This window comes from Mustelus asterias, chromosome 15, assembly GCF_964213995.1.
Source record: "Mustelus asterias chromosome 15, sMusAst1.hap1.1, whole genome shotgun sequence".
Classification (NCBI taxonomy): domain Eukaryota; kingdom Metazoa; phylum Chordata; class Chondrichthyes; order Carcharhiniformes; family Triakidae; genus Mustelus; species Mustelus asterias.
In genome coordinates, this window is record NC_135815.1 from 55,317,043 (window position 1) to 55,344,574 (window position 27,532).

Genomic DNA, 27,532 nt, shown 5'->3' on the forward strand with positions numbered 1-27,532 from the left:
TTATTCAGAACACCTATCATCCTCCATAAACTTGAGCAGGTCCAAAACTTCACTCACTGCCCAAATCCTAACTAACAGTAGGTTCCGATTATCCATCTCCCCTCTTCTTGCTGACTTAAATTGGCTTCAGATCCAGCAATGCCTTGATTTTCTCTCGATTTGGCTTTCAAATGCATTTACTACATTTGCTGATGACACAAAAGATAGACAGGAAAGTAAGCTGTTTCGAGGATAGAAGGGATCTGCAAAGGGAGATAAATAGGTTAAGTCAGTGGCAGAAATTTGGCAGATGGGGTATAATGTGGGAAAATGTGAAGGTGTCCACAGTAGGAAGAATAGAGAGAGATTGAAGAATTCTGAGATATAGAGGGATCTGGGTGACCAAGTGCATGAATCACAAAAGATTCATGTGCAGGTCCAGCAAGTGATTAGGAACAGAATGTTCTTGTTTATATTCCATTTGCCTTGCAATAATAGTAGGGATGATTTGCTACAGTTAAAAAGGACATTGGTGAGGCCACATCTGCAGTTGTTTCTACAGTTTTGGTCTCCATATTTAAGAAATTATATATTACGTAAGCAGTTCATAAAAGATTCACTCAACTGATTTCTGGGATGACAGCGTTATCTTATGAGGAAATGTTGGACAGGTCAGGCCTGTATCCATTGGTGTTTAGAAAAATGAGAAGTGATCTTATTGAAACATACAAGAACTTGAAGGGGCTTGACAGAGTGGGTGCTGGAAGGATGTTTCCCTCTGCGGGGGAGACCAGAACTAAGGGACACAGTTGAAAGATAAGGGGTCTTCCATTTAAGTCAGTGATGAGGAGAATTTTATTTCTTTCAGAGGGCCATGAGTCGATGGAACTTTCTTCCTCAGAGTGGCTGAGGCAGGGTCATTGAATATTTTGAAGGCAGAGGTCAATAGATTCTTGACTAACCTGGAAATCAAAGACTATTAGAGATAGGCAAGAAAGTGACGTAGAGGCCACAATTGGATCAGCCATGACCTTTATAATAACTCAGGAAGCCCAACTGGAAAGGAATATAGTTTCTTACAGAATGCCAAGTCAAACCACTATCATGGTGAATATACTACTGTTCAGCGGGCCAAGTCCTGGGCCTGCCTTATAAAAGGTAGGTAATGCGTAGGCCTTTATCTGTTACCAGGGGAACTTGTACTCAACAGGCCTCACAGGGAGATCGATCAGTAATTTCCCATGGACTTCCTGGGGGTTATCACAATCTTGTTAAATGACAGAGCAGACTTAAGGTGCCTACTTCTGCTCCTAATTCATATGATTGTATGTTCTACTCTGCAGAGGAAGCAGGAGTGTGTTTGCAGGGAGCAGAACTTGGGAGCGTTTACGCAAGTTAAGCAGTGCAATACTTAATGGGTTACATATTTTCCTTCTTTAATTCGCTCCTGCACATTTAGCTTTCATGAGGAGGGAAATTAATTTAGACATCATGGCTATTCATCGTCAGACATGAATTGGGTGGGCTCAGCTTTGCAAGTTAAATGCTTGACACAAGGTATAGAGGGCAAGTAAGCAGCAGTTAGGATAAAACAAAACTGGGAAAGATGCAGCCTGAAAAATCTCAACAACTTTGAATTGTTAACCAAAGTGATCTGTGAACAACCTTTTAGTCTCCACTAAGCTAGATTTCCAAAAGACATTTGGAAAAGCTCCACATGAAAAGCTAGTGGTTAAACTTAAGGCTGTGAGGAAGGCTATGCAAATCTTAGAAATGGATAAAAATTGGCTGAAAGGTGGAGAATAACAGGTACAGATTAAAGTTTTGTCAGGGTTGGGAGAGGGAAAGGTGGAGAGCACCATGGCTAAGCGTTGAGACAACAGCTGTTCTAATTTACATAAATGACCTGCTCTCCAAAACTCAATGCATAGTACAATTTTCAAATGGTGGGGGGAGTCAAATCAAAGGAGACAGCAGGGAAATGAAAGTTAGTTGGACAAAATATGTCTGTGGGCAGAAAATGACAGGAAATTGAATGCAGACAAATGCAAAGTACTTTGTACCAGGAACGTATACTCTGAAAATGTCTAGTATCTAGGGGTCTTAGTAAATTCAACAACCAGCATGCCTAACTGTGTAGAGCAGCAATCAATAAAGCTGATAGAATGTTGAACAAAAAGCCAAAACAATAGAGTAAAAGTCAGAGGAAGTAGTGATTCAACTGTTATGATCAGACCACACTTCTGAATCTTATATCGAATTCCAGTTGCCAAGAATTAGCGAAAACACTCCATTGGGAACAGTGCAGTAAAGATCCGCTAGACTGATCGCTAGAGTGAAAAGGTCGACATTATAAAAAGATCTGCCAGAGAAAATTAGACATTCCAGTTTGGAAAGGAGGAATGAGGAGTTATGTAACTTAATAACAACACCTCTGGGACCCACTAGGCCCTGAACAGAAAGCAATTTACGCTGGGATGGGCAAGGCCTTGGCAGGAGGGGGCCCCCTTGCCTCATTTAAGGTCCCTAAGTGGTGCACTCAACTTCAATTTTTAGCTGGCAGGCAAATGAGTTCCCTTCTGATAGAGGGCACCATCCTCTGAAGGCCTGAGCCTCCCCTCCCTTACCCCCTGGGTCCCCAATAGCAAACCCTAGTGACCGCCCCTCTACCCCAACCTCCTCTTTCCCCCCCCACCTCCAGGGCAGTGCCTGAAGGCTTGAAGACTTGCCAGCCAATCTGATTGACCAGCAGCACTCCAAGGCAAGTCTTCAAACCAAGTGAGGATGGATGTCCTTCCTGCAGCTAATCAGTGCTTATTGATGGTTTAAATGGCAGTGGGTCTGTCAGAGTTGGCGGGGATGTGTTCACGCCAATTCTAGGCCCCTGCCATCCAGATTTCAGGCCATGCAGGGGGATGCAGGGGATTCTGTAGTTAGCACAACGGACAGGTGTTTCTGTGCCACAAACCTCAATCTAGGGTGATATGTTGCCTCCCTGGTGTTGGCCAGGGTCAAGGAAATCACTGAACAGCTGCAGAGCACTTTTGAGAAGGGAGGGTGAACAGTTAGCAGTCGTAGCCATGCTACTACCAACCAACATATGTAGAAGAAGGGATGAAGTGCAGCAGGCAAAGTTTAGGGAGCTAGTAAGGAGATTAGCAAGTAGGACTGAAAAGTAGTAACTTTCCAATTACTCATGCTACTGAGTATAGAAATAGGAGGATAGAGCATATGAATGTGTGGCTGGAAAGTTTGTGCAGGAGGGAGGGCTTCAGATCATTGCGACATCTGGACCCGTTCATGGGGAGATGGGAGATGAACAGGCCAGAAAGGTTGCACCTGAACAGAGCCAGGAACCAATGTCCTTGCAGGGCTGTTTGCTGATGCTATTGGGGAGGCAAGTGAGTGAAAACCAGGAAGTAACATTAGGGATAGAAAAATGAGGTGCACAAAGAATTGGGAGAGACAGATAGCACGAGAGTAAAAAATACTATGGTGGGCTCAGAATAAGAGGGAATGCAGTAAGATTTAAATTAGGTTTATCGTGCATGTATGTGAATTCACAGAATGTGAGAAATAAGGTTGGTAACCTGCAAACGCAGGTAGCATGTGGGAGGATGTTATTACAATAATGGAGACCTGTAAAAAGATAGGACTGGGTGTACTAATTATTGCTGGATACAAGGAGTTCCAGTAACATATGGAAGGAAAGAAACGAGGAGGAGGAAGAATCGCATGCTAATTAAAAGGATAATATTGCAGTGCTGGAGACAGACATGTTCTTCCAACCACTGGGAAAAATATTGAGGAACAAATTTGCAAACAAATTACAGAGATACGTGAAAAATATTGAGTAGTTATTATGGGGGATTTTACTTGGTGGAGGTACTAAATGAATACTTGCATCTATCTTGGCCCAGGATAAATATGCTGCCAAAGGCACAGTGAAAGAGGAGGTAGTTGGGAAGTAGGAAAAAGGTTCGTAAGCTCTTATTTAATGAGAATATATCATTATATATAGTCGGTATAGAACTAACAACTCTGGTGTGTCTGGGGTAAGAAAAATTGATAGAGAGAAGGTATTCAAAATCATGGCTATACTTAAAAGTTGACAAATCACCAGGATCCGATCAGATGCAAACAGGGATACTGTGGGAACTGCAGAGGCAATTATCATAATTGTTCCATTCTCCTTAGGTACAAGGGTGGTGCTCCAAGACTGGAGAATGACATGTGTTAGTCTTGTTCAAAAAATGTGTGCAAGGATAAACAGCAACTACAGGCAAGTGTAATTTTGGTGGTGGGAAACCTGTTAGAAATGATAATCCGTGGTTAACAGTTACATGGACATGTGAATTGATTAAGAAAAGCAAACACGGATTTTGTTAAGAGCAAATCATGTTTAACTAATATGTTCAAAATGACAGAGGGTAAAGTGATTGACGTACATGAACTTCCAAAAGATGGTTGATAAAGATGCCACATAACAAGTGTCAGAATTGAACCCAATGATATAAAAAGGGACAGTGGCAGCATGGATACAAAGTTGGCCAAATGACAGGAAACAGTAGGTATGAATGCTGTTTCTCCAACTGTATTAAGATTTATAATGGGATTCTCCAGGGTCTATTTTAGGGCTACTGTTTTCCTTGATATAAATTAATGACAGAGTCTTGGGTGTAGAGGGCACAATTTCAAAATTTGCTTGTGGCACAAAACTTGGAAGTATTGTTAACTGTGGAGGATAGTGACAACCTTACAAGAGGACATAGAAGGCAGGTGGAATGGTGGACATATGAAATTTAATGTGAAATTATACATTTTAGTCAGAAGAACAAGGAAGGGTAACATAGAACAAAGCATACATTTCTTAAGGGGGTGCAGCAGCAAAGGGACCTGGGGGTTAATGTGCACAAATAATTGAACATGGTAGGGCAAATTTAGAAAATGGTTAATAAGACATACTTGGTGAACCACAGCAGTTCATGTAGAATAGGTACACACACAATGCTGTTAGGGATTTCGGCCAAGTGACAATGAAGGACAAGCATTGAAGTTCTAAGTCAGGATGGTATGTGGCTTGGAGGGAAACTTGCAGGTACTGATGCTTGCAAAGATCTGCTGTCCTTGTCCTTCTGGGTGATTGAACTCTAGGTTTAGGAAGGTGCTGTTGAAGGCGAGTTGCTACAGTGTACCTTATGGATGATACACAGCTGCCACTGTGCATCAATGGAGGAAGTGAATGTATAAGGAGTTGGATGGGGTGCCAATCAAGTGTGCTGCTTTGGCTTCTTGAGTGTTGTTGGAGCTGCATTCATCCAAGCAAGCATTCCAACACACTACTGACTTGTGCTTTGTAGCTATGGACAGGTTTTGGGGAGTCAGAAGGGAGTTACCCTGCACAGAATTCCCAGTGTCTGACCTGTTCTTGTAGCCATAATATTTGTATGGCTGGTCCAGTTCAGTTTCTGGTCAATGGTAACCCCCCAGGATGTTTACAGTGAGGATTCAGAGATGGTAATGCCATTGAATGTCCAGGGACGATGGTAAGATTCTCTCTTGTTGGAGATGGTCATTATCTAGCATTTATAGAACATAGAAAAGCTACAGCACAAACAGGCCCTTCGGCCCACCAGTTGCACCGAACATGTCCCTACCTACGAGGCTTACCTATAACCCTCTATCTTACTAACTTCCATGAACTTATCCAAAAGTCTCTTAAAAGAGACTTTTATGTGCTGTGAATATCACTACACCGAGGAACTCCTGCAGTAATTATCTAGTACTGTAATCACTGACCTCCAACAACTACAACCATCTTCAACCCGTGCGGAAGGGAGTGATGTGGCAGGGGAGCCGCATTCTATCATTTTTTTTTCTGCGCATGCGCAGTTGGAGACGCCGATCGGAGCTGCAGGAGTTCGGGTGTGGTAAGCCCCACCCACACACTTCTGCAGCGTGATTCAGAATTGCAGCTATTTTTTCAGACAGGTCTAAAAGTCAGATCTGAAACACTCCCAGTTTCAAGTCCACCCAGCACTTTGAATCAAAATGGTAAAATAGGGCCCAGAGAGTATGTACAGATGGGCCTTTGTCTGATTGACAGGATATGAGGAGTGGAACCCCACAGTGGTCTGTGCTGGGACCTCAACTTAATGCCAATGATCTAGATGAAGCCTAGGATCTTGTATGGTTCATTAATCATTTTCTCTATCTCCCCTGCCACCACCGATTCCCATTAACTTCAGTTTTGCTAGGACCCTTTGATACCACAGTCGGTCAAATGTTGCCTTGATGTCAAGGGCAGTCACTCTCACCTCATCTCTTCAGTTTGGACCAAGTCTGTAATGAGGTCAGGAGCTGAGTGGTTCTGATAGAACCCAAGTATCACTGAGCACGTTATTGTTGAGCACTACTGATGACCTCTTCCATCAATTTGCTGATGATCGAGAGTAGACTGATGGGATGGTAATTGGCCACATTGGGTTTGTCCAGTGTTTTGTGGACAGGACATATTCGGGCAATTTTATACATTGTCTGGTAAATGCCAGTGGAGCACAAGTCTCCAGTACTATTGCCATATTGTTGGCAAGACCCATAGCCTTTGCAGTACCCGGTGTCTTCTGCCATTTCTCGATATCACATGAGTGAATCAAATTGGCTGAAAATTGGAATCAGTGATGCTGGGAGCTCAGGAGGAAGAAGAGATGGACCACCCACATGGCTCTCCTAGCTGAAGATGGTTGAAATGCTTCAGCTTTGTCTTTTGCACTGATGTACTGAGCTCCCCCACCATTGAGGATGGGGATATTTGTGGAGCCTACTCCTTCAGTGAATTGTTTAATTGTCCACCGCCATTCATGACAAAATGTGGCAGGACTGCAGAGCTTGGATCTGATTCATTGGTGGTGGGATCGCTTGGCTCTGTCTGTTCTGTGCTGTTTTCGTTGCTTAGCATGCAAATCGTCCTGTGTTGTAGCTTCATAAGACTAACACCCTATTTTTAGGTATGCCTGATGCTGCTCCTGGCATGCCCTCCTATACCCCTCATTGAGCCAGGCTTGATCCCCTGGCACATCCTCGATGGTAATGGCAGATGGGGGAATATGCCAGACCATGAGGTTACATATTGTAAAAGAACCAGAGGCGACATGAGGAAAAACTTATTACACAGCAAGTGATTTGGATATGAAATGCACTGCCTGAAAATTAGGTGGAGACAAATTTAATCGCAGCTTTCAAAACTGAATGGGATAATTATCTAAAGAGAAAGAAATGCAGGAATATTGGTGAAAGATAGGGGAATGAGACTAGCTGACTAACTCTTACCAATGTGCCAAGCTGAATGGTTACAGCACAGAAGGGCGCTATTTTATGATTCTATATTCACTTTACTAAAATACCTAGAAAATGCAGAACACAATAATTACTGCAAACCACTCATAACATTGAGCTCCAGTAAGTCCTAAAACAAATATCCAAAATAATACAGAATTTTATAACTACTACAATGGATCACCTAGATCAAGGGTTCCCAACTGGTGTCCACATGAAGGCTTCAAGGCATCTGCCATATTTTGTAAACATTAGGCACAGAGATAAAGTTGTAACCAGTTTTACAATGGAGCAACACGAGGAGGAAATCTAATCTATATTAATCGAATCTATATTCACAATTATTTTAAAAGTAGTCTATTTTCCCCTTGGTCACTTGCACATCCAAGAATAAACAGACAGAACTAAAAGGAATAAGACAATTAGTCATTTGATAGAAGAGATAGTGGTTGAGTATTACTGAAAAAAGACACGTGTCAAAGCTTTTTATATTGCACTCATCACGACAATTTGCAAGAATACCAAATGTAAAGGGAACAGCAGTTTATACTGCATGAAAAGAGAGAATGCTGATTGGTAGAGGTGTTGCCATGGAGAATACACCACTTAACTGATGACTGAGTTACTGCCAAGCTTGTTGTTTACATTTAGTATTCTTGCAAATTGTCCTGATGAGCGCAAGAAAATTTTTTTTTGACAGTCTTTTTTCAGCAATACTCAAATAAGACAATCAGTACAAATTCAAATTACCAAACTGTTGTACTTTTTGCGGCTCAATTATAAAGAGTAACATAAAATCAAAGTATTGTATAAATCCTAGAATCATAGACTCCCTACAGTGCAGTTGAGGGGCCATTTGGCCCATTGAGTCTGCACCAACTATCTGAAAGAGCATCCCACCCAAGCCCATCCCTCTCCCCACCCTCATAATCTCACACATTTACCATGACCAATCCATCCAACCCAGACATCTTTGGACACTAAGGGACATTTTTATTTTTATCATGACCAATGCACCTAACCAGCACATCTTTGGACTGTGGGAGGAAACCTGAACACCCGGAGGAAATCCCCACACACACAGGGAGAACTTACAAACTCCACAGTCATCCAAGGCCGGAATGAAACCTGGATCCCTGGCGCTGTGAGGCAGCAGTGCTAACACTGTGCCACCCTAAAATAAGGACATTATGTGTAACTGAATTATCTGTACATCTAGATTTAATGTTGCTTTTTCTTTAAATTACACTTTGCCTAAAAACTATCTCGTTTCCCAATGCATCACCATAGGAGATTGACTAGTAGGATTCTTATGCACATATCTTTTTGATCCCTTCTTATTACAAGGACATGACCAGAAGGAAGTTATACTGCTAAAATAATCCATGAATTCAGACAACATTCATCGACTGCTTAAGCTTTCCTCTCAGATTTATTAGCCGGAATTTTACCGCCACAGGAATCGGAGTGGATGAGGGGCGGAGCATGGGGAAGTCTGTTGACATCAGGCAGGATTTTATAGTTTTGGGACGAGCGAGGCCATAAAATCCCACCCATTATGTCATCTGAACCCCTTACCAAGTTGGTGTGCTCCAAATCTCTCAGGTATGTATTATTGTGTGTGTGGGATTGGCATTGCCAAGTGGATGTGATGTGAAGTGTTGCTTTTAACCATACTGCAGAATCAAAACAATTTTTTTTTAAAATCACTGTGTCAATGTCATCACAATTATCATTGCGCAGTTTATTTAACCAGCTTTTCATTTATGAGTTCTGAAGCAGCCAATGAAAACATTAAGAATAAGGGCCATTAATCAGGAGACCAAAGCACCATTCATTCAATCACTGATTAGCCAAATATTACTTTCAGGTCAATGATATGCAGCCTGGTCTTGTACATCAGTAGAGTAGGCATTGCTCTCAAATCTCAATGCTCAGGTAGTTCAGGAACAGAGTTTGCACACCTTTTCCAAACCTAAATACCAGCCCCATAGATGTTATATCGGAGTGTGCTTCACAACTGTCTTCCCTCTCCTCCTTTATGGCAGTTCAATTGCTGAGAAATCAAAAGGACAAAGCGAATGACAATATAAATATTTAACAATAAATGGGAGAGGATCTTAATTTTTTTGGTTGTAGATTTTTGATTAGGAAACTTTTTTTTAAAAAGAGCAAGGAAGGGGTTTTAGCTTTCAAAAGGAATAAAGGAACTTGAGTATTGCTGAAAAAATAAGATGCTGTTAAAGTTTTTCATCTTGCACTCATCAGGACTGCTTGCAAGAAACTACCAACGTAAGTTGTTTTAAAAAATTACAATCAAATAATAAGATAAATTGATCATTTCGTGAGCTGTCCTGATGAATGCAATTTGAAAAGCTACAATCGCATGCCTCTTCTTTCAACAATACTCAAATAAAGATTTCATAATTTGCACTTTCTGGAGCTAAGTCTTAAATACAGAATATGAACAGATATTGTTCCAGAACAGAATAGGTATTTCCATTTCACTTTGTTTGCGATTTACAAATACACTGACTCTTTCCCCTTCTTTGTTTGTGTTAATATAAAGCTCGAAGTCACAGCTACACAATGTATAGCAAGTCCAGAAGAGATTTATGAAATCCAAAAGGGTTTTCTGTAGAGGAATATATAACAGCTGGATGCTGACAAACTTTTACTACTGAACATAGGAATAGTTAGCTTTGTAGTTTTATTTCAACTTCCTTTTTGTTGTTTGTTTAGTTCGCACCCCCACAGAAATATTCTTAACCAGCCAAAGGAAAGATGATTGTTGTATAGGCACAGCCATAGTTTAAAATGAGGTGGCTGGTGTCTGCTGGTACACTTGCTGATTCTGAACAGTGACCATAAAGCAGGGATTATTAACTTATGGACCCTGGTGAAGAAAACAAAACACAAATCAAGTTACACAATTTCCACAAAGGCTAGATCTGGAGTTTTGTGGTTGAGCAGCATTTCCAACCTCAGCAACAAGACCACAAATGCACTCTGCAATTTCTCAGTCAAAACTATTATCCTATAATTGTAGTTGCTTTGACTTGACATGGACTTTCCTGAAAGAAAATGTTGGGGTTAAATGTCATCTACAGTAGCTCAGTTACAGCACTTAATGCTATTCTGAAGTGTGACTTTTTAAAATTCTCTTAAATAGCAAATTTTATTTCAAAAATGAGTTTCATTTTGTTTCTCCACTTCAAAAGTGAAACTAAACTATCCAGGGAACTGAATCCGGAGTTGCACCTGGTGCCCTCACTCCCACACCAACATATAGATAAAATAACTATGGTTCATATGTGAATATAATAAAATGGGTTTTGCACAACAGAAAGAAAAAGCCCAGTTTTGGAATGTAGGTACAGGCACAATAGATCAGGAGTAGGCCCATTCAGCTCCCTGAGACTATTCCACCATTCAATTAGAAATTTGATTATAGTCTACACCTCAAACTCACTTACCAATCTATTTTCCATATCCCTTATTATCCTTAACCAACAAAACCTTTTGGTCTCAGCTCTACCTCCCTCACACTCTGCTAGAGAGACTGGGGATGCCAGGCAGGCTAAATAATGATTTCTTATTCTAAAAAGCTGCTTGGGGTGACAAAATACCATCCAAATAAAATAAGTTTTTCATTCTCTTCCCTGCTACCCTCTCCCTCATGCAATTACTTCCAATGGCAATGGTGCTATATCAACAAACAGCTGGACTGCCCATAATCCATAATGTCTTCCAAATATTGACCATCTTCTTAACAACCCTAAACACGGGACTGGAAAGTATTGTTAACAAACTTTAATGGTTCAACAACTTGTAAATTTCTTTAAAAACTCAATAAAATTCTTCAACTAACTACAATGAACTGTTTAGCCCTACTTTGCACTTGGTCTAATCCCTGAAGCCATCCCGAAATAGCTTATATTGGAAGTGACTAAATATACCCATTTGGTATGAGGTCAGTTAACCTTCCCACAAGAATGCAGATCACTATGGTGTTCAATATATTACCTTCAAAAAAAATTTTTTTTTTTTTTAAAATGGCTTTCAGAAAAATATAGTAAAATACAATAATGGAAAGAACACAGGGACAAAAAAATTACTTCCAGTAAATGTAACTGTGCATTTAGTATATTCCATTCACAAGTCTACATTTTCCAATGGAAAGTGACAGGCAATTAGTTTTAATGAGAGAGGTGTGGAAGACAGTAGCTTGAATTAAATATTCCCATTCGTCACATACAGTACGGGTTAGCAGATTCACCAGCAACACGAGAGGCCAGCCACAGCCAAGGATTTGTTGGGACTTGCAGCTACTGTTGAGGCAGCCCAAAAGCAGCTGTCTGACCTAGAATCACTCAGCAGCTACAGTATCAGGGTGGGATGAGTTCAGGCTGGACAAACATTTCAACCAAATTAATTCATGCAGCACTCCCTGCCCTTCTAAATCTGCAGTCTCCACCTTTTCTTTAATCTTTCAATCAGCACTGCATACAGGTGCTTGTTATTTTGTCCTGCAATGATGAGCATTGGTAATGCAAACATATAATACAGGTAGTTGATTTAGATGGACTCAGCACAGCCAAGGGACAACAAAAACGCAGCAACAGCTTTATTCTGCAGAACATTACACCCTCATTATTTGACTTTTTGTTTTGTATTTTTTTCTCATCTCCAAATATTGCCTTCATTTTTTTTTCCCTTCAAGTGAAACTTGCATTACAAATTTAGTTTTCTGCATTTTTATGCAAACTTTGATTGAGAGCATACAAAGGACTGGAGCTAGTAAAAGCTGAAATACAGTTTAATTTATTCAGGAAGCAACTTTGGACCTAAAAATAGACTTGTTCAGGTGCAGTGCTTTAAGCTTTCAGAAATCAGGACTAAATATTCTCTCCAGGCCTTTAAATAACAGAGGGTGAATATTAACGAACATTTAACATATTCACAGGATTCTCCTTCACTCTTTTTTAACAAAGAGTTTAGTTATTCAAAAATAAATAGGTTAACTTTTCCACTACAATAGGGAAAAAAGGAGATTTGTACGAAGCATTAAGCACAACATTAACCTCAGATTTCTCTATCAAGGAGAAGGTGAAATCTGGTGCTGCATAGAGTGGCTTTGCATGCTCTTGGGTTTCACAGAACTCTGATCAGGGACACGGTATATTTTGTTGACCTAAAATCATTCTCAGATGAAAACTTCCATAAACCTACTGAGCTGACAGAACTTAATTTTTTTTTAAAAAAGGTACACAGAGGCAAGTAAGTATCTCTATTAACTATTCCATGCATGAAAATAAAAAGATTTGAACATGAAAGAAAGACACATGGGGCAATTATGAATTAATATAAAATTAAAAGTCACTCAAGTCAAAGTTACTAGAATAATCCTCCCCTTTGCGTAATGAATTATATTCTCAATAAAAATATTCATGTCCTGGGATCGAACACTCGTGACTCAAAGTTGCCATGGAAGCCAGATACATTCTGCTCAAGACCGTATATTCTATCCTAGTCTGAGTATGTTGAAAACATTGTCTAACATCATAACTCCTGATTGCTCAGGATCGCAGACACAAGACATTCTTTGTATGAATGCATGATTCTAATCTCATATCTACAATTCAGAATAAAAAATGGAATGGAGAAGATATTGACCAATTCGCTTCTCAACATTTGTGAATTCAAAAGAACAAAAAAAATTGGTATATTTATCACCTGTCTTTAAAAGAAAGACTTAGATCCACAACAGATAACTTGTTGGTTCAACTGTTTGGGCATTGGACACATGCCAAATATAGTTGAATCACAGCTGGAGTGGTTTTGGCTTCATATAATGACTTAGATCAGTTCTTGTTTGGTTGTTAAATTGAGAAGTTTGCACTCTCTAATCTGGGGATGGTGGTGATGAGAAACAAAGAAATAGGAGTAGGAGTAGGCCAGTTGGCCCATCGAGCCTGCTCCACCATTCATTATGGTCATGGTTGATCATCCAACTCAACAGCCTGATCCCACCTTCCCCCATATCCTTTGATCCCCCTCACTGCCAGAGCTACATCTAACTCCTTCTTGAAAAGTGTGTTTTGGCCTCAACTGCTTTCTGTGATAACTAATTCTGCAGGCTTGCGACTCTCTGGGTGAAGAAATTTCTCTTCATCCCATTATTACATGGTCTATCCCATATCTTTAGACTATGACCCCTGGTCCTGAACACCCCCACCATTGGGAACATCCTTTCTACATCTATCCTTTGTGGTCCTGTTAGAACTTTAAGTTTCTATGAGATTCCCCTTGTTCTCCTAAACTCCAGCGAATATAATCCTAACTGACTTAATGTCTCCTCATGTCAGTCCTGCCATCCCAGGATTCAGTCTGGTAAACCTTTTCTGCACTCCCTGTAGAGCAAGAGCATCGTTTCTCAGATAAGGAGATCAAAACTGCACATAATATTCCAAGTGTGGCCTCTTCAAGGCCCTGTATAATTGCAGCAAGGCATCCCTCCTCCTGTATTCGAATCCTCGCACTATGAAGGCCAACATACCATTTGCCTTCTTTACCACCTGCTGTACTTGCATGCTTACATTCAGCAATGGGTGTACTTGGACACCCAGGTCTCGTTGCACATTTCCCTTCTCTTAATTTATAGCCATTCAGGTAATAATCTGTCTTCCTGCTTTTGCTACCAAAGTGGATAACCTCACATTTGTAGAGAATGGAGATGCTGCATGAGGAAAACAGAGGAACTAGGAATACAGTTATATGGCTAACCCCATATAAACACAGAACCACACCTATCACAGAGCAAGAGAAGCAAAGAAACAATTACATAACGAGGTTGCAATGTAAGAGGGAATTAAAATTACCAGAGGCAAATAGAAATCAATGTTGTAGTCATTTTGTTGGGAATAAAACCAGACATTTTCTTCAACTTTAACAAATCTGATAAGTTTCTGACTATATGCAAAGTTGCTTTTGTGAGTTCTGAGTGCAGTGGATATTTATGAGTTGGAATCCTTCACACTGCATTGAGTGAATGGTCACAATGCAGCGAATGTAGCAATGATCTATTTATTGCATTTTCTGTTAACTTTCTGAAGTACATAATACAACACAAGCCATCACTCTGCAATAGGGCGGTGGGAATTGAGGGTGGAGTGACAGTAAATTAAGCATAGCACAGAGCAGAGGAGAAGAAGCTCACAAGGATTTCCCTGGTATCTGTGCATGAAGAGAATCCAGCACCAAATCCCCACTCTCCTGGCAGGCATTTAGGAGATCTTTCTCAGAAAACGTCAGGAGGGTGGGGGAGGATAGGGGCAGAGGTGATAGAGCAAGTCGGGAGAGTGGGGGGTAGAAGAGAGAGATCAAAGCTGGATCATGTAATGAGTTACCCTTTGCCTGCAATCGTTTTTCCCTGCGTAAGTTGAGCCGGACTTGCAATGGTTTGTCTGTCTCAGGTGAACAACTGCTTTGTTTAAAGTTTATTAGTCTCCTAAGTAGGCTTACATTAACTCTGCAATGAAATTACTGTGAAAATCCCCTTGAGCGGAAGTAATAGAGCCATGTTAAAGTCAGATAGACCAGAGATGCAAGACAGGGTAAAAGCAGGTTTGCGGGGGTGGGTCTGATTGAATAGCATTCAAATGAGCAGAGTTCTGCTAAACCGGTTACCCAGTTTCTGCAAAAACCACCATTTAAAGCACTTCTGCTTCCACATTTCAAACACCTGCAAAAACCCCAGTAGACAAAGCTCTATGTCAACAGAAAGGAACACAGTGCTCACTGCCAACTATGTTCTGCCCCTCAAAACAAACAGAAAATTTTAGAAATGCAGAAGCCACACTACAATTCTGTGTATTTTCATAGAGAATTCAAATATTCCCTGCATTTTGACCTCTCCAGCTTGGTTACAATAGCTGACTTCTCCCCAAGGAATTATTCTCATGGCCCTCCTATAAATCTATTCTGAAAGGAAAAAACTATCCCATCCATCCCTCTTAGCACTCAAAAATGTCTGCACCCTCGAAGGCATTTTGGCATTGGCTCTTATTTAATATTGCATTCACTCTCAAAAATCCCTCCACATTGGGACTATAGCTTCTATGACCCAGCTGCTTCACTTCCCATTAAAATAGGAAGTAGAACCATAAAGGTTTCAGCCTGTTGGAGGGGCAGCGAGATCTCTTGCACATTTAAATCACTTATGGGGTGTCAATCACTGCCTCCATTTAACTAAAAAAATCATTACTTACAAATCCTAAAATAGAGCAACAACATGTCCATACTGGCATGAGCCAGACAGATTCTATATCCTGGGTTTTCATTCCCAAGGTGGGCCCACAGTGCCAGGAAATTTAATGGCTCACCACACCTGCCTCAGGAAAAAATGACCTGAATGGCAAGATGGAATCAGGCACCCAGTGGCAGATTGAAGGTGGCCATAGTGTCCACCATAGTGCTCTGGGATTTTGTCCAACTGTTTTCTTAAACACTAGGTTTTCTAGCCCTCACCCCTAATGCACCATACCCATACATGTCATCTCATGCTAACACATTCCCCACCCATCCAAATGGCCTTGCATAGCCTCTATGCCAACTCATGACACCCACCCATCCCATAGCCCTTTATAGTTCCTATATCAACTTACCCAGTTCCACTATGAGTAGACTTCAGGAGCCATGTTAAGTTGAAATACAATAAAGCTCTATCTATTACAGACTTTACTACAGTACATAAATAAACTGTAATTCATGAAAGCCTATTCAATGCATTTATGTCCCAATTTACCAATCTCTTTGAACTGTCAGTCAACTATGAACGTATAGCCCCTCCATTGTGATAATGCTAGGTTCTGGAAAGCATTAATAATGATAGCGCTTAAGGTTATGTAAACAAACAGCTAGAACTGATTTTTTTCAACCCTCAGACAGAGGCAAGCAGTGTTTTGTTTTCAATTTTTAATGGGCTGGGCATTTAAATAACTTGACAGCGCTACATACTAAGCTCCCCTTCAGTAGCATTTACATCAATTCAAAAAAGCCGTAACTCTCAAACTGCAGAATAAGGCCCTTACTCCAGCACTGATTTTAAATAGGTGCTACTGGAGTTTGGGTTTCCCTAGTATGAGAGTCACTGCCTGCCCCTTCCCCCAACCCCCAAATCCTTCTCCCTATTGAAAATGGTTTCTGATGGATATAGGGACAGGACTTCCAGATCAGGGGTCTATCCGTCATTTTGGATACACCGTGCAGTTTCCACAACTCTGCAAAAATCCAGGCCTCTGTTTAAAACAGCAAATTAACGGAAGAAGCAGGGGATGGGAATAATTTGTACTTACTTTTCCAGCTTGTATACAGGTTTTCTAAAGCAACCTCCCGTCTGAAAGGATTTGACATTCTAAGTATAGCAAAAAATGTCAACGTAAGAAACAGAAAAAAAGAATTGGTCAGAAAGAACAAAAAGTACTATAATAACAGAAAACAACTGAAAAAGCTCTTGCAGGTATTAATATATTTTATGTAGGTTGATGTTTTACCTTGAAGAGGTCAACCAATTTAAATGATCAAATTAATGAGTATAAACATGTTTTGACCTGCTCTTTTTGCAGTGATGTCCCATAACACGTTTTATTTAAAGAGAAAACAAAGATTTTCAGAATGGCTTGTTTGGAATCCTGGTAGAACAGATGCAGCATAAATATACTAAAATCAGTCAGTCAGTCTTATGTAATAAACAGCATCCTCCAAACTTTGATCAAAACTGTGACTGAAAATTTTCACATGTGTCAGTTTGAATCAACAAATTTGTAGCTAAGGAGAATGAAAGGTGGTCACTAATTTGCCACAATTGTTATGATGGCATGCTCCATTATTCATTCATCACATTTACAAACTATTCCTTGCTCTTTTATACTGTTGTATTGGTAGGATCCCAATGTGACCCAAGTAACCCCACATCCATAATGGTTAAAATAAGTGATTTGTTATCACTCAGATCGGATTAGGAATTGCCATTTTCATTGCCTGTGGATCATTTTATGCAAAATTGGAGTAAGGTAACAAACTATGCAGCAAACGGGATAAAAATGCTGCATTTGTCACATTGCATTAAAAACACTTGGCCTAATGAGGAATAGATTTTTCACTCCAGCTAACAGAAACTACAAATCCATTAGGTATCATCAGTGCAGAGAAGACACATTAATTTGAAACACTGACCCATGCACATTTTTTAAGACCTCTGGGGATCATGAGCCTTTTTGTTTCAACCGCCTCATCTGGAAGTGCAAATGCAATTCAAACTGTGATCCCCAGGAAGTGGGCTGAATTTTTGAACCCCAGCCACTCCTGGGCACCCGCACTCACCCTGCTGCATGTGAAGAGGAGAAAAATCTGTCCCTATACACACTTTGTGAAAACAGTTCAGAATAGTTTCCTGGCATGGCTTACTGGGTAAAGAGACTATGTAAAAAAGTACTGTGCCACCCAAAGGAAAAAGTTCCCGGTATATGTTGAGCTAGCTTAGCTCCATCAGACAGGTAGTGTCAATTAATGTAATAGCACATTACCCGGGGACTATGGAGGGGAGAAGCATAATGAGGCAGGGTTCCCAATCTGGTTGCTAACCAGCAACTTCTGCTCAAAAATGTATGTTTGCAAGACACAGAATTGGGTTTGATTGTGGTAGCCCATGAATAGGAGTTAGCCAGCTAAGACTCAACATTTAACCTTCTGTTTAAAAAATGGTCACTTGGGCAAGGCACCTAAAGGCTTCACTCCCAGTAAAAGTGTCTGCCACCAGGAGAGAAAACTGGAAAAAGAAAACAAGTTTTAAATTAAGCCTAAATGGCCACAAGTCCTCACCTTTCCCTTCAGAGAGGGCTAATCACGTTATGTACTGAACGAAAATGGCAGGCAAAGTTAAAATAATGTTTAGATCTGAACTTTACTCAGCTCAAGTAAAGCAGGTGCCTCTGGCAATATTGTTCTTGGTAACACAGGCAGACGTTTCAGGAGGTTTGGATTAAAACTCTCCCATGGTGCTGCGCACACTGGTGACATTGTAGCAGTAGCCAGACAAGCAGGTTTTCTGCTTTATCTGCTGCCAGAAAATATTTTACAGTAGCTCCTCAGTACAGCTGTCTGCTTTATACTATGACATACAACAGAGCACGCAGCATTTATGGCTTCTACACAGAAACCAGATAAAATAACCCTAACTACAACACAATGCTCACCATAATAGGGTTTGGGGAGAATTTCCAATCATAGCCTTATATATTCACTGTATATCACATGCATAAACTTTGTGATAATAAGCAATCTGTACATCAAAGTGCAACATTCAGTTGCCAGAGGAATGCCGCAGATCATTTTTGTGAACCCCAACCTTGGCACCAATTTCAGATCCTAAACCCTTGTTGAATTAGTAGTTATTACTCAGTATGTTGGGACATATTTCATGAATCATGTCTGAAGTTTCCCTTCAAATTACATTTAAGACTTCTAGCTTTTATGTTCACTGATTCTTTCTTCCCGGTTATGCAAAAAGTATCCACACATCACATCCACACTTCAGCTCCTTTCTTTATAATAAACAATTATGTTCCTCCCCCAGGCTCCACCAAGGAAATCATTTAGCCAATGAGAACTGACAGTTTTAATATCTGGAGTATTTTCTCTCTATAATACAAATAGACAAAAGAAAACAGGGAAATAAATTTCACCCAATGGTGTTTCGTTCCTTTGCCAAATGGGAGGTCAAACCACGATCATAAAAAATGAACACTTCACATTTGCCACCAGAAACTCAATTGAAATAGCTTTCCAACCAACGTTCGACATTTATAGAAAGCACTTGGTGCACGAGTATGAAAATACAAAGAAATGGAAGAGTCATGTTGTACTGCAGGCTAAAGACTCGAAGCAACAGGAAAAGACGCAGAACTTCCACTGCAGTGGAAACACCTTTGAGACAGTGACAAGGTCCAGCACTGGAGCCAGAACCTACTCTGAATGTAAAACTTAACACAAACTCTAGTTGGTAAGAAAAACATCTGCAAAACAGTAGATTTGCATTCACCCACAAGTTAAACAAAAATAAGATTTCATTTCAAGAAAAATAAAAGTTCCTCATAGGAAAATCTAACATTATGAATAAAGAAACATAACTAGGTAGCAAATATTGAAGCAATGTACAATACAGTTACTACATACAAATCACTATTAACCAATTGGTGAGTAAAATTTCCACTATTGACGACACAGATTTGAAAAAGAAAACCTCATTTCATGATTGAATTGCATCTCTCCCAAAACTTGGCAGGTATATTATGTACCTGCTCAGTTTTGGCAGAGATGCAATTCAATCATCATAAAATGAGGGGTTTTTTTCCCCTCCAACATCCACAAGATCATCAGATGCAGAATCACAAAAATGCTTCAAGTACCAGCATCTATCCCCACAACAGCTTTCCCAATCGCGGGTGAGAGGGTGGGAAATACGGGTATCCTCTGTCTATGGCGAACATACAAGTAACTAAGCCAACCTCATGACAATTGCTAAAGATAGTAATCAATTCATGCCACTTTAACACTTTCATATGCACATATTGCAATGCAAAGCAAGAAAAATACTTCAAGACATTTCCAAGCATGTTTTAATTTCATGACACTGTAGAAAGACTGTGGGCGAGATTTTCCACCTACGCTCGTCCCGAAACCAGAAAATCCCACCCGAGGTCAATGGACCTTTCCGTGGTCCACCCCTCGCCCGCTACAATTCCCATGGTGGGCAGAACGGGAAAATGCGCCCCATGGTTTTTTTTCAATTATTGATCCCCATCATGATTTTGTTTCCTTATTGCTGCCAAGTTATTTTAATTAGAATTATTCCAAAAAATTTCCAAATTACAAAACAAAAACAAAATCAAATCCTTCCTTCTTTTAATGGGTATTGAGATGGATGTACATGAGCTGCTTCTCAGTGTTCTGAAACTTTGGATCCAACCAATATTGGGAGTGCTGAAGGTATAGTGTCTCAGGTTAACAGCAAAATGTACCATTGTAATCAGTGCACATCATATGTAATTCCCAGATAATTGAAATCATGTCCATCTTTCTAAGAAGCAATTCCAGGGTTAGAGAATGCAAGTTCCTGGTTCAACCTGCATTGATTAGTGTACTGCAAAAACTTGGAACTCTTTCCATGTTGAGTTTAGGGGCCGTGATTCTGGCCCATTTATTCTTAAGGAAAACCATGAGTGCTGGGGAGCAAATGAGGTTCATTTCAGTTGCACACATATACCTTACAATTAACTATCAGCAATGGGCTATAGTGCAATAATGAATAGACAGTTAAAGACTGTATGCTATTGGTAATTGGTACTGCCTGCATGATTCCCAATCTACATAATGTACAAGGAAAAAGTAAAAAGAAATGACAGCGCACATTTCAACATCAAAAATGTCTAGTTAAATTTTCTATCCCCATTCCCTCCAATACATGTGCATAAATTCAACACAATTATAACTATAACTTAAGTATTCAAGAATCACTGAAGCCAATCTTAAAAAAGTACATGATATATTGGTTCCTCAATGGGTTGATCCGTCACAGTGTTGCAATAAACCACAAACATCAGGCAAATTTCAGCTCTGATCCTTGGTCTGCAAAGTTATCTGAAGACATTGATGCAAATGGTGTAAATTTCTATAAATGGCCTTAACTTTTCTGAGTTGCAATTCTCCCCACAGTGGAATAGGCTGCAGACATGCACCTTCTCAGCTAACATCTTGACAGCTACCACTTGGGCGAGGAACTAAATGAATGACAGCTCCTTTGCACCAGTCAGCACCTTCAGGTGAGGAGTAGGAGAAAGAAAATTAGACAACTTTCAAGATCTTGTCACAGAGATCAGACTGGGATTAGGAACTCAGCAAACTCTAGTAAGGAGGTCATCTCCACCACAACTAACTGCTGCCATCACCTCCTCCCCCTCCAATCTGTAGTGCCATATGTCAAAGTTCCTGCTCACTGCAGTATGTAAAACAAATCTACATTACTTAATGAAGACTATAGCTGATTTAGAACAGTCTGGGTTTAAAAGCAGATTCTAAAATCAATTTGTTAAATAGTTTAATCAATTACAAATTAAATAAGGAATCTGTCATCATGCCAGCAGGTATTGGCACGCCACAATGCTGTGCACACACTGGACCCAGTCATTCAGATCCTGTTCTACAGGAAACAGCTGATGTTAAGCTAACAAAACAAGCACTAAAGTAGATTTCAGATCTTCAGCTGGGCAATTAACATACATGCCGGCCAAAATGTGCCATCCAAACAACCTGGGATATCTTCCCTGGGCACGGTTTGGAATCTAAAATGTACCACAAAGCAGTAATATTTTCATCATGATTTGATATAGCTGAATGTATTATTCAATGTCTTTTGTTTCACTCACTGAACATTCCATTTACACAATCTAGAATCGTCAATGTCATTGAAATTCCACCCTCCCACTCTCTATCTCATTCTCCACTTGTTCCTCAAAAGATGTACCTTGACGCACATTAGCTGCAGCAGTAATATCACTGAATGAATCCACTCAGTGCAAGCATTAATGTCAGCAATTTCAGTAATAGTTCAGGACCTGAAACCCAGAGGTATTCTATTGTAGAAGATAGCAAAGATTACAATTTTAAATCCAGAGTCACAGAATCCCTGTGGTGCAGAATGAGACTTACTCAGATAATAATCCTCCAATTGGTTGAAAGGAACTAAACCTCCTCACAATTTGTTTACCTTTCAGGTTCACTCTTTGAAATCCCACTACCCTACTGGGATTTCACCTCCTGTCCCAGAACCATGCTGAACCTTACAAATCAGCAAACACCGAGATGGCCAGTCAAATTCACTCACCAATGGGCTGACAAGCCAAGATATCTGCCAAGGCTGAATTGAAACTGTAGCATAATGGTTCAAGTCCAAATGTTGGAGCGACCAGGCCCCTTCCCTCTCTTTGGTCTCCATGTTTACGAATAAGCAAAAACAGTGATTCTGTCTACCAACTCAACAAATGTGTAACACATATAAAAAGACCCACAGAAAACAAGATCTGCAACCACAGAAAGCATGAAAGACACTTTCAATGAAAACTAACCTCATCATCAATGCTAGGAGTTGTTACTACAAAATCACCAACAACCCGTTTCACAAAAAAGGGGGAAAAGCAAAGAGTTTAAGCACTCGAGTAAGGACACACATCTCTGACTTCCTCCAACTTTACAACACTCTTGGATACCTGTGTTCTTCCAATTCTGGCCCGTTGAGCACCCAATTTAATCACTTCACCACCGGCAGCTGGAACTTCATTCAAAAGCCCTTGAATTCCCTTCCTAAATCTTTCCATTTCTTATTTTACTCGAAACTTTACAGACATTCCTAAAACTCAACTCTTGCTTTTGGCCATCTGTCCTAATCCCTCACAAGGCTTTTGTGTAAAATTTTGTTTGAGAATGCTCCGGTGATGTAGGAGGTTTTCTAAAAGTTCAAAGGTCAATATAAATGCTAGCCTTAAAGGTCAATCTGGTTCTCATGCTCACTGCCCAGATATAAGCCTCTCTTCTCTTTCCAGGACCCTATCTCAGGGCATTAGGGATCAACCATAAACAATGTACACTGAAGAGAGCCATTTTGACTCCCCTCACACTGTTGCCATCTTATACTTTTCTCTCAGCCTAATTTGCATACTTGCAACCTCCCTCCACCACTATAATTAATTTAATCTCAAAGCTTTCATTTCAACTCAAATGGAAAATAAATTTAAAACATACTAACATTAAAAACAGTTAATATTGTAAATAACAAATGAAAATGACATATACTTTGATAACTCAATGTCAACAAAACAAAGGAGATAGTCATTGACTTCAGGAAGTGTAGTGGAGAACATGCCCTGTCTACATCAATGGGGACGAAGTAGAAATGGTTGAGAGCTTCAGGTTCTCTCTCTCTCGCTCTCTCTTCCCCCCCCCCCATGCTGACACTATAGTTAAGAATGCCCACCAATGCATTTACTTTCTCAGAAGACCAAGGAACTTTGGTATGTCCGCTACAGCTTTCACCAACTTTTACAGATGCACCATAGAAAGCGTTCTTTCTTGGTGTATCACAGCTTGGTGTGGCTCCTGCTCTGTCCAAGACTGCAAGAAACTACAAAGAGTCGTGAACGAAGCCCAGTCCATCACTCAAACCAGCCTCCCACCCATTGACACTATCTACACTTCCCACTGCCTCAGAAAAGCAGCCAGCATAATTAAGGGCCCCACGCACCCCGGACATACTCTCTTCGGTCGGGAAAAAGACACAAAAGTCTGAGGTCACATACCAACCGACTCAAGGACAGCTTCTTCCCTGCTGCCATCAAACCTTTGAATGACCTACCTCGCATTAAGTTGATCTTTAGCTATGGCTATAACATTACATTCTGCACCCTCTCCTTTCCTGCGCTATGTACAGCATGCTTTGTTTGTATAGCGCACAAGAAACAATACTTTTCACTGTATACTAATACATATGACAATAATAAATCAAATCAAAATCAAAAATGGAAGAATCAAGTTTGTTCCAGCTTATTTTGCTGCACCCAAAATAAATTCCCTTTGCATTTTTATGACAACCCATCACTACACAAGGGACAACTGTCTCTCTGGAAATCTTCTCAACACAATTTAATTTTCTCACTCATGCTCTTATTTTCTTATGAATTTAAGCTGGCTAATTAATCAGTCCAACACTGAAGCCGAACACTTGAGAGGGATTTAAAGAAGCACTGTCTTTGTGAAAGCTTTTTATTTTTGTTTGTGAAGAACTGTCTGACATCATTACCCCAATAAATGACATAATGGAAGCAATTGTGAAAGTGTTCACCAACAAAGCTAATCACTTTTTCATAAAGGTAGTACACCTTTAGATAATTTAAAAGGGGACAAAATTAAGCAAAAGTGCCTACCAGAACATAGAAAGTGTAGATAGGACCTCTGGGGGAATTTAAAAAAGAGGCAGAGCCACTGATGTCAGGAAGGGAGAAGCATAAGTGTATAAGTGAATGCAAGACAGATATGAGAGGAAAGGGGTAACAATATGAATAGTGCAGAAACAAAAACAGACTGCCTAACAATGACATAGGCGGAGACACTCGTACAGAGAAACAGGGCCTAATTTTCCCGGTTGGGTTGAAGCTCAAAATCAGTGCCAATACCAATTAAGATGTTGCATCCAGGAATCCTGTCCAATTAGGAGTGGCAAGCTGAGCAGGGAAAAGGGAGGCTCACCAGAAGAGCCTGCAGCAATGGCCAGCTGGCAGGAGAGGTGGGTGCTGATGAGGCAGCCAGGAATCATGCAAGGGTGCCTCAAAACAGAGGTACTCTCTGCAGCACTAGGACTAAAATGAAACGTCCCAGATTGTCCCAGCTGTCAGGCTATCATTGTGGAGCCATCACTGTAGTCAGTGCACCACAACTCTGTCAGCCTAGCTCTATGCTAGGATGATGGAGTAGAGGCACAATGACTCTTCGCAGCCTACAGCCAGGAAGTGCCTCCAATCTCCTGATTCAGCAGGAGTGGACCGATGCCAGGTAAATGGCAACAGTGTCCTCACCCTGCCCCAAGTACACCTTTGATTGGGCTAACTGGCTAGTCACCCCTACCAAGCAGGTGGCTCATGCCACATTAACCCCGGCTGACAGCAAAAGCATTGCAAGGTGAACCCAACATGATACTTTAAGAATTTGATCCCAGTCCCATCTCCAGCCTCGTTTCCATGGGGCCAGGGATATACAGCCCAGAAAATAGACATAAAAAAGAGACACAAGTCAACTAAGTTCGTATACAAATGCATTGTGTGCTCATACCATGGTCGTGTACAGTTGGGCAACTCCACAAGTGTGCTAGGACAGTGACAACGGGGTGGGGCTATGCACAATAACCTAGGGGACCAATACAAGGGGGGTGGTTGTACAAGGAGGTGGACATGTCGGGGGTCCGCAACGTGACTCATCACGAAGGTCCTGATGCCCCAATGTCAGGGGCTGATGTGGGTGGGTGGGGGGGGGGGGGGGGGGTGTGGCAGTGACAATGCCACCAATGATGGCGGGAGGGGGATCGCCCGGTTCACCAGCAGATTGGGGTGCCTGGTGTAATGGTGCCTGAGTGCTCTGTAGGTGGATTCCCTGGCATACTTAGGCTCCATGCCCCTATTCTGATGCAAAGCTCCCAGCTGTCAGAAAAGTTGACAGAGTGCTGGAAGATTACAGTGCCGGGCTTGCCAAAAAGACTGGCGTAGAAGACTCCCATTTTCATTCTTATGACACTTAGAAACTTTTTGAGAAAATTCCGTCCATGGTGTTTATATGTAAACTACACTGGTTAGACTCATTGCCTCAGGGAGAAAGAGAGAGAATCTGAGACTGAGGCTTATTTTGGTCTCTACTAATTTGGCATAGATGGATGCAAACATTTTAATAAGTTAATATAAGTTGCTTGTTTTTCCTCAAAAGCTAATCAAAAACAACTTTTTGCTGTCTCTAAATGTTTTCAGTCATTAGTTTCTTTTGTTAAGTGTTAAACACTCCTACTTTCTTTCCGACTACTTGTTTATAATTTACTTGCACTCCTTTTGGTTATTTGCCAGGGAAAGGTGCGAGAAGTTTCAGCAAATGAATAAAGATTGAAACAAGTGAAGAGGGTACTCAGTAGAGCACATAACCTCCATCACGCCGTGTTAACTCAACATTATTACAATTACAAAGCTCTTCCTTGAGGCTTTTCCCTGCCTGGTTGATGCTATGTAACTACAAAGCTGAAAAAAAATCTTGACATCAAGAGTTTCCAACTCACTGAGGAAGCTTCAGACCAAACCACATCCAGCAACCTGCTCTGAAAACTCTGCTCACATTTGGCAGCTGTGACAAATTAATGCAGGGCAGTTGAGACAATTCTAAAACAAGCAACAAACATTCTAAATAAAACAAACCCACAACATTCTCAAACAAAATCTATTTACCCTATTGCCCAATGTTAACAAATCCTTTCAAGAAACTTACAAGATATGGATCCAGATTTGCACCTTCAACAAGAAACAAGATCAGTTCTTCCTTGGCCATACCCTATTGGTGTAGCAGGTTTTGCTGTAATCTGACCATTAGGTTTTAAGATATATTGTTTTCAAACAGACTAACAAACAGGGCAAAAACATTACCTCGGCCCATTTTCAGTGGTGGAGTGAACTGCCCAGTTTATTGTTCGTCAGAAATCCTACCTGACCTTTCGACGCCACTCATTCCCACACATGTATTTATAATCTAAAGAACCGGAACAGATATGAAAAGAAGCCCAAACATCACTGGCAAACCTTCTGGAGGCAGCAAGAAAGCTTATAGAGTATTCAACTTCTCAACAGAATTTATTTACTCTGTCGACTACAAAGTCTGAACTGAGATGGGAGAGGCAAAATAGGAGGAGCTCAGTGATTGGTTGTTCAGCCTTTCCATGAAAAAATGGATACTGCAAGTCCACAGGCATGCACTCAGCACATATCGTCACCAACTCTCAGCAATTCTATAGCTACTTTTATTTATCACAACGTGTTGACTGGCTGAAGGTTAGCCTAACATTGCATGGACAGGGAACTGAGGATGGTAAACAGATCACAGTGACTAGACAGCAGACTAAAGCTGGTCCATCCAGTCCCAATACAATAAACTTATACTAACTGGCCACCCAACTTAAAAATTTGTACAATACATCTGATCCGAAAATGCATCTAAAAGAACAAATCCGCTCAAGTGAAATCTCAGCGATTTATTATGAAATGGTGCTGCAATATACTCTCCCTGAACCACACCATTTACCAGCGCCGATTGAGCAGGGAACCATATTCACATATTTGTATTTTTCTCTCATCATTGTAATTTTGTCACAAACGTACATAGGAGCCATTTAGCTCATTCCAGAGAGATCAACAATTTTCCCCCTCACATCATCCAAGTGGCTCTCCGATAATTCCAGAGTTGCTACATCTACTATCTTTTTCAGTATTATTCACCTCTTTGTTTGAAGATATGCCTCTTGACATCAGTCCTGAACTTGCCTTTACCAGTTCATACACAAGTCCTCTTGCACAACAGTTGTGGTTTA

At 40.7% G+C, this 27,532-nt stretch overlaps 1 protein-coding gene across 4 annotated transcripts in view; it reads right to left on the bottom strand.

Moving 5' to 3' along the window:
* Positions 1–27,532, bottom strand: part of bcl11aa (BCL11 transcription factor A a) — a 215,371-nt gene that overhangs the window by 157,084 nt on the left and 30,755 nt on the right. The window contains exon 2 of one of the 4 annotated variants that reach the window (XM_078229900.1): positions 16,671–16,729. The exons of the other annotated variants lie outside the window; for them this stretch is intronic. Coding sequence (XP_078086026.1) covers positions 16,671–16,728 — 58 coding nt within the window. The 5' untranslated portion in view covers position 16,729. The remainder of the gene's footprint in view (positions 1–16,670; positions 16,730–27,532) is intronic. 4 annotated transcript variants of the gene reach the window in all.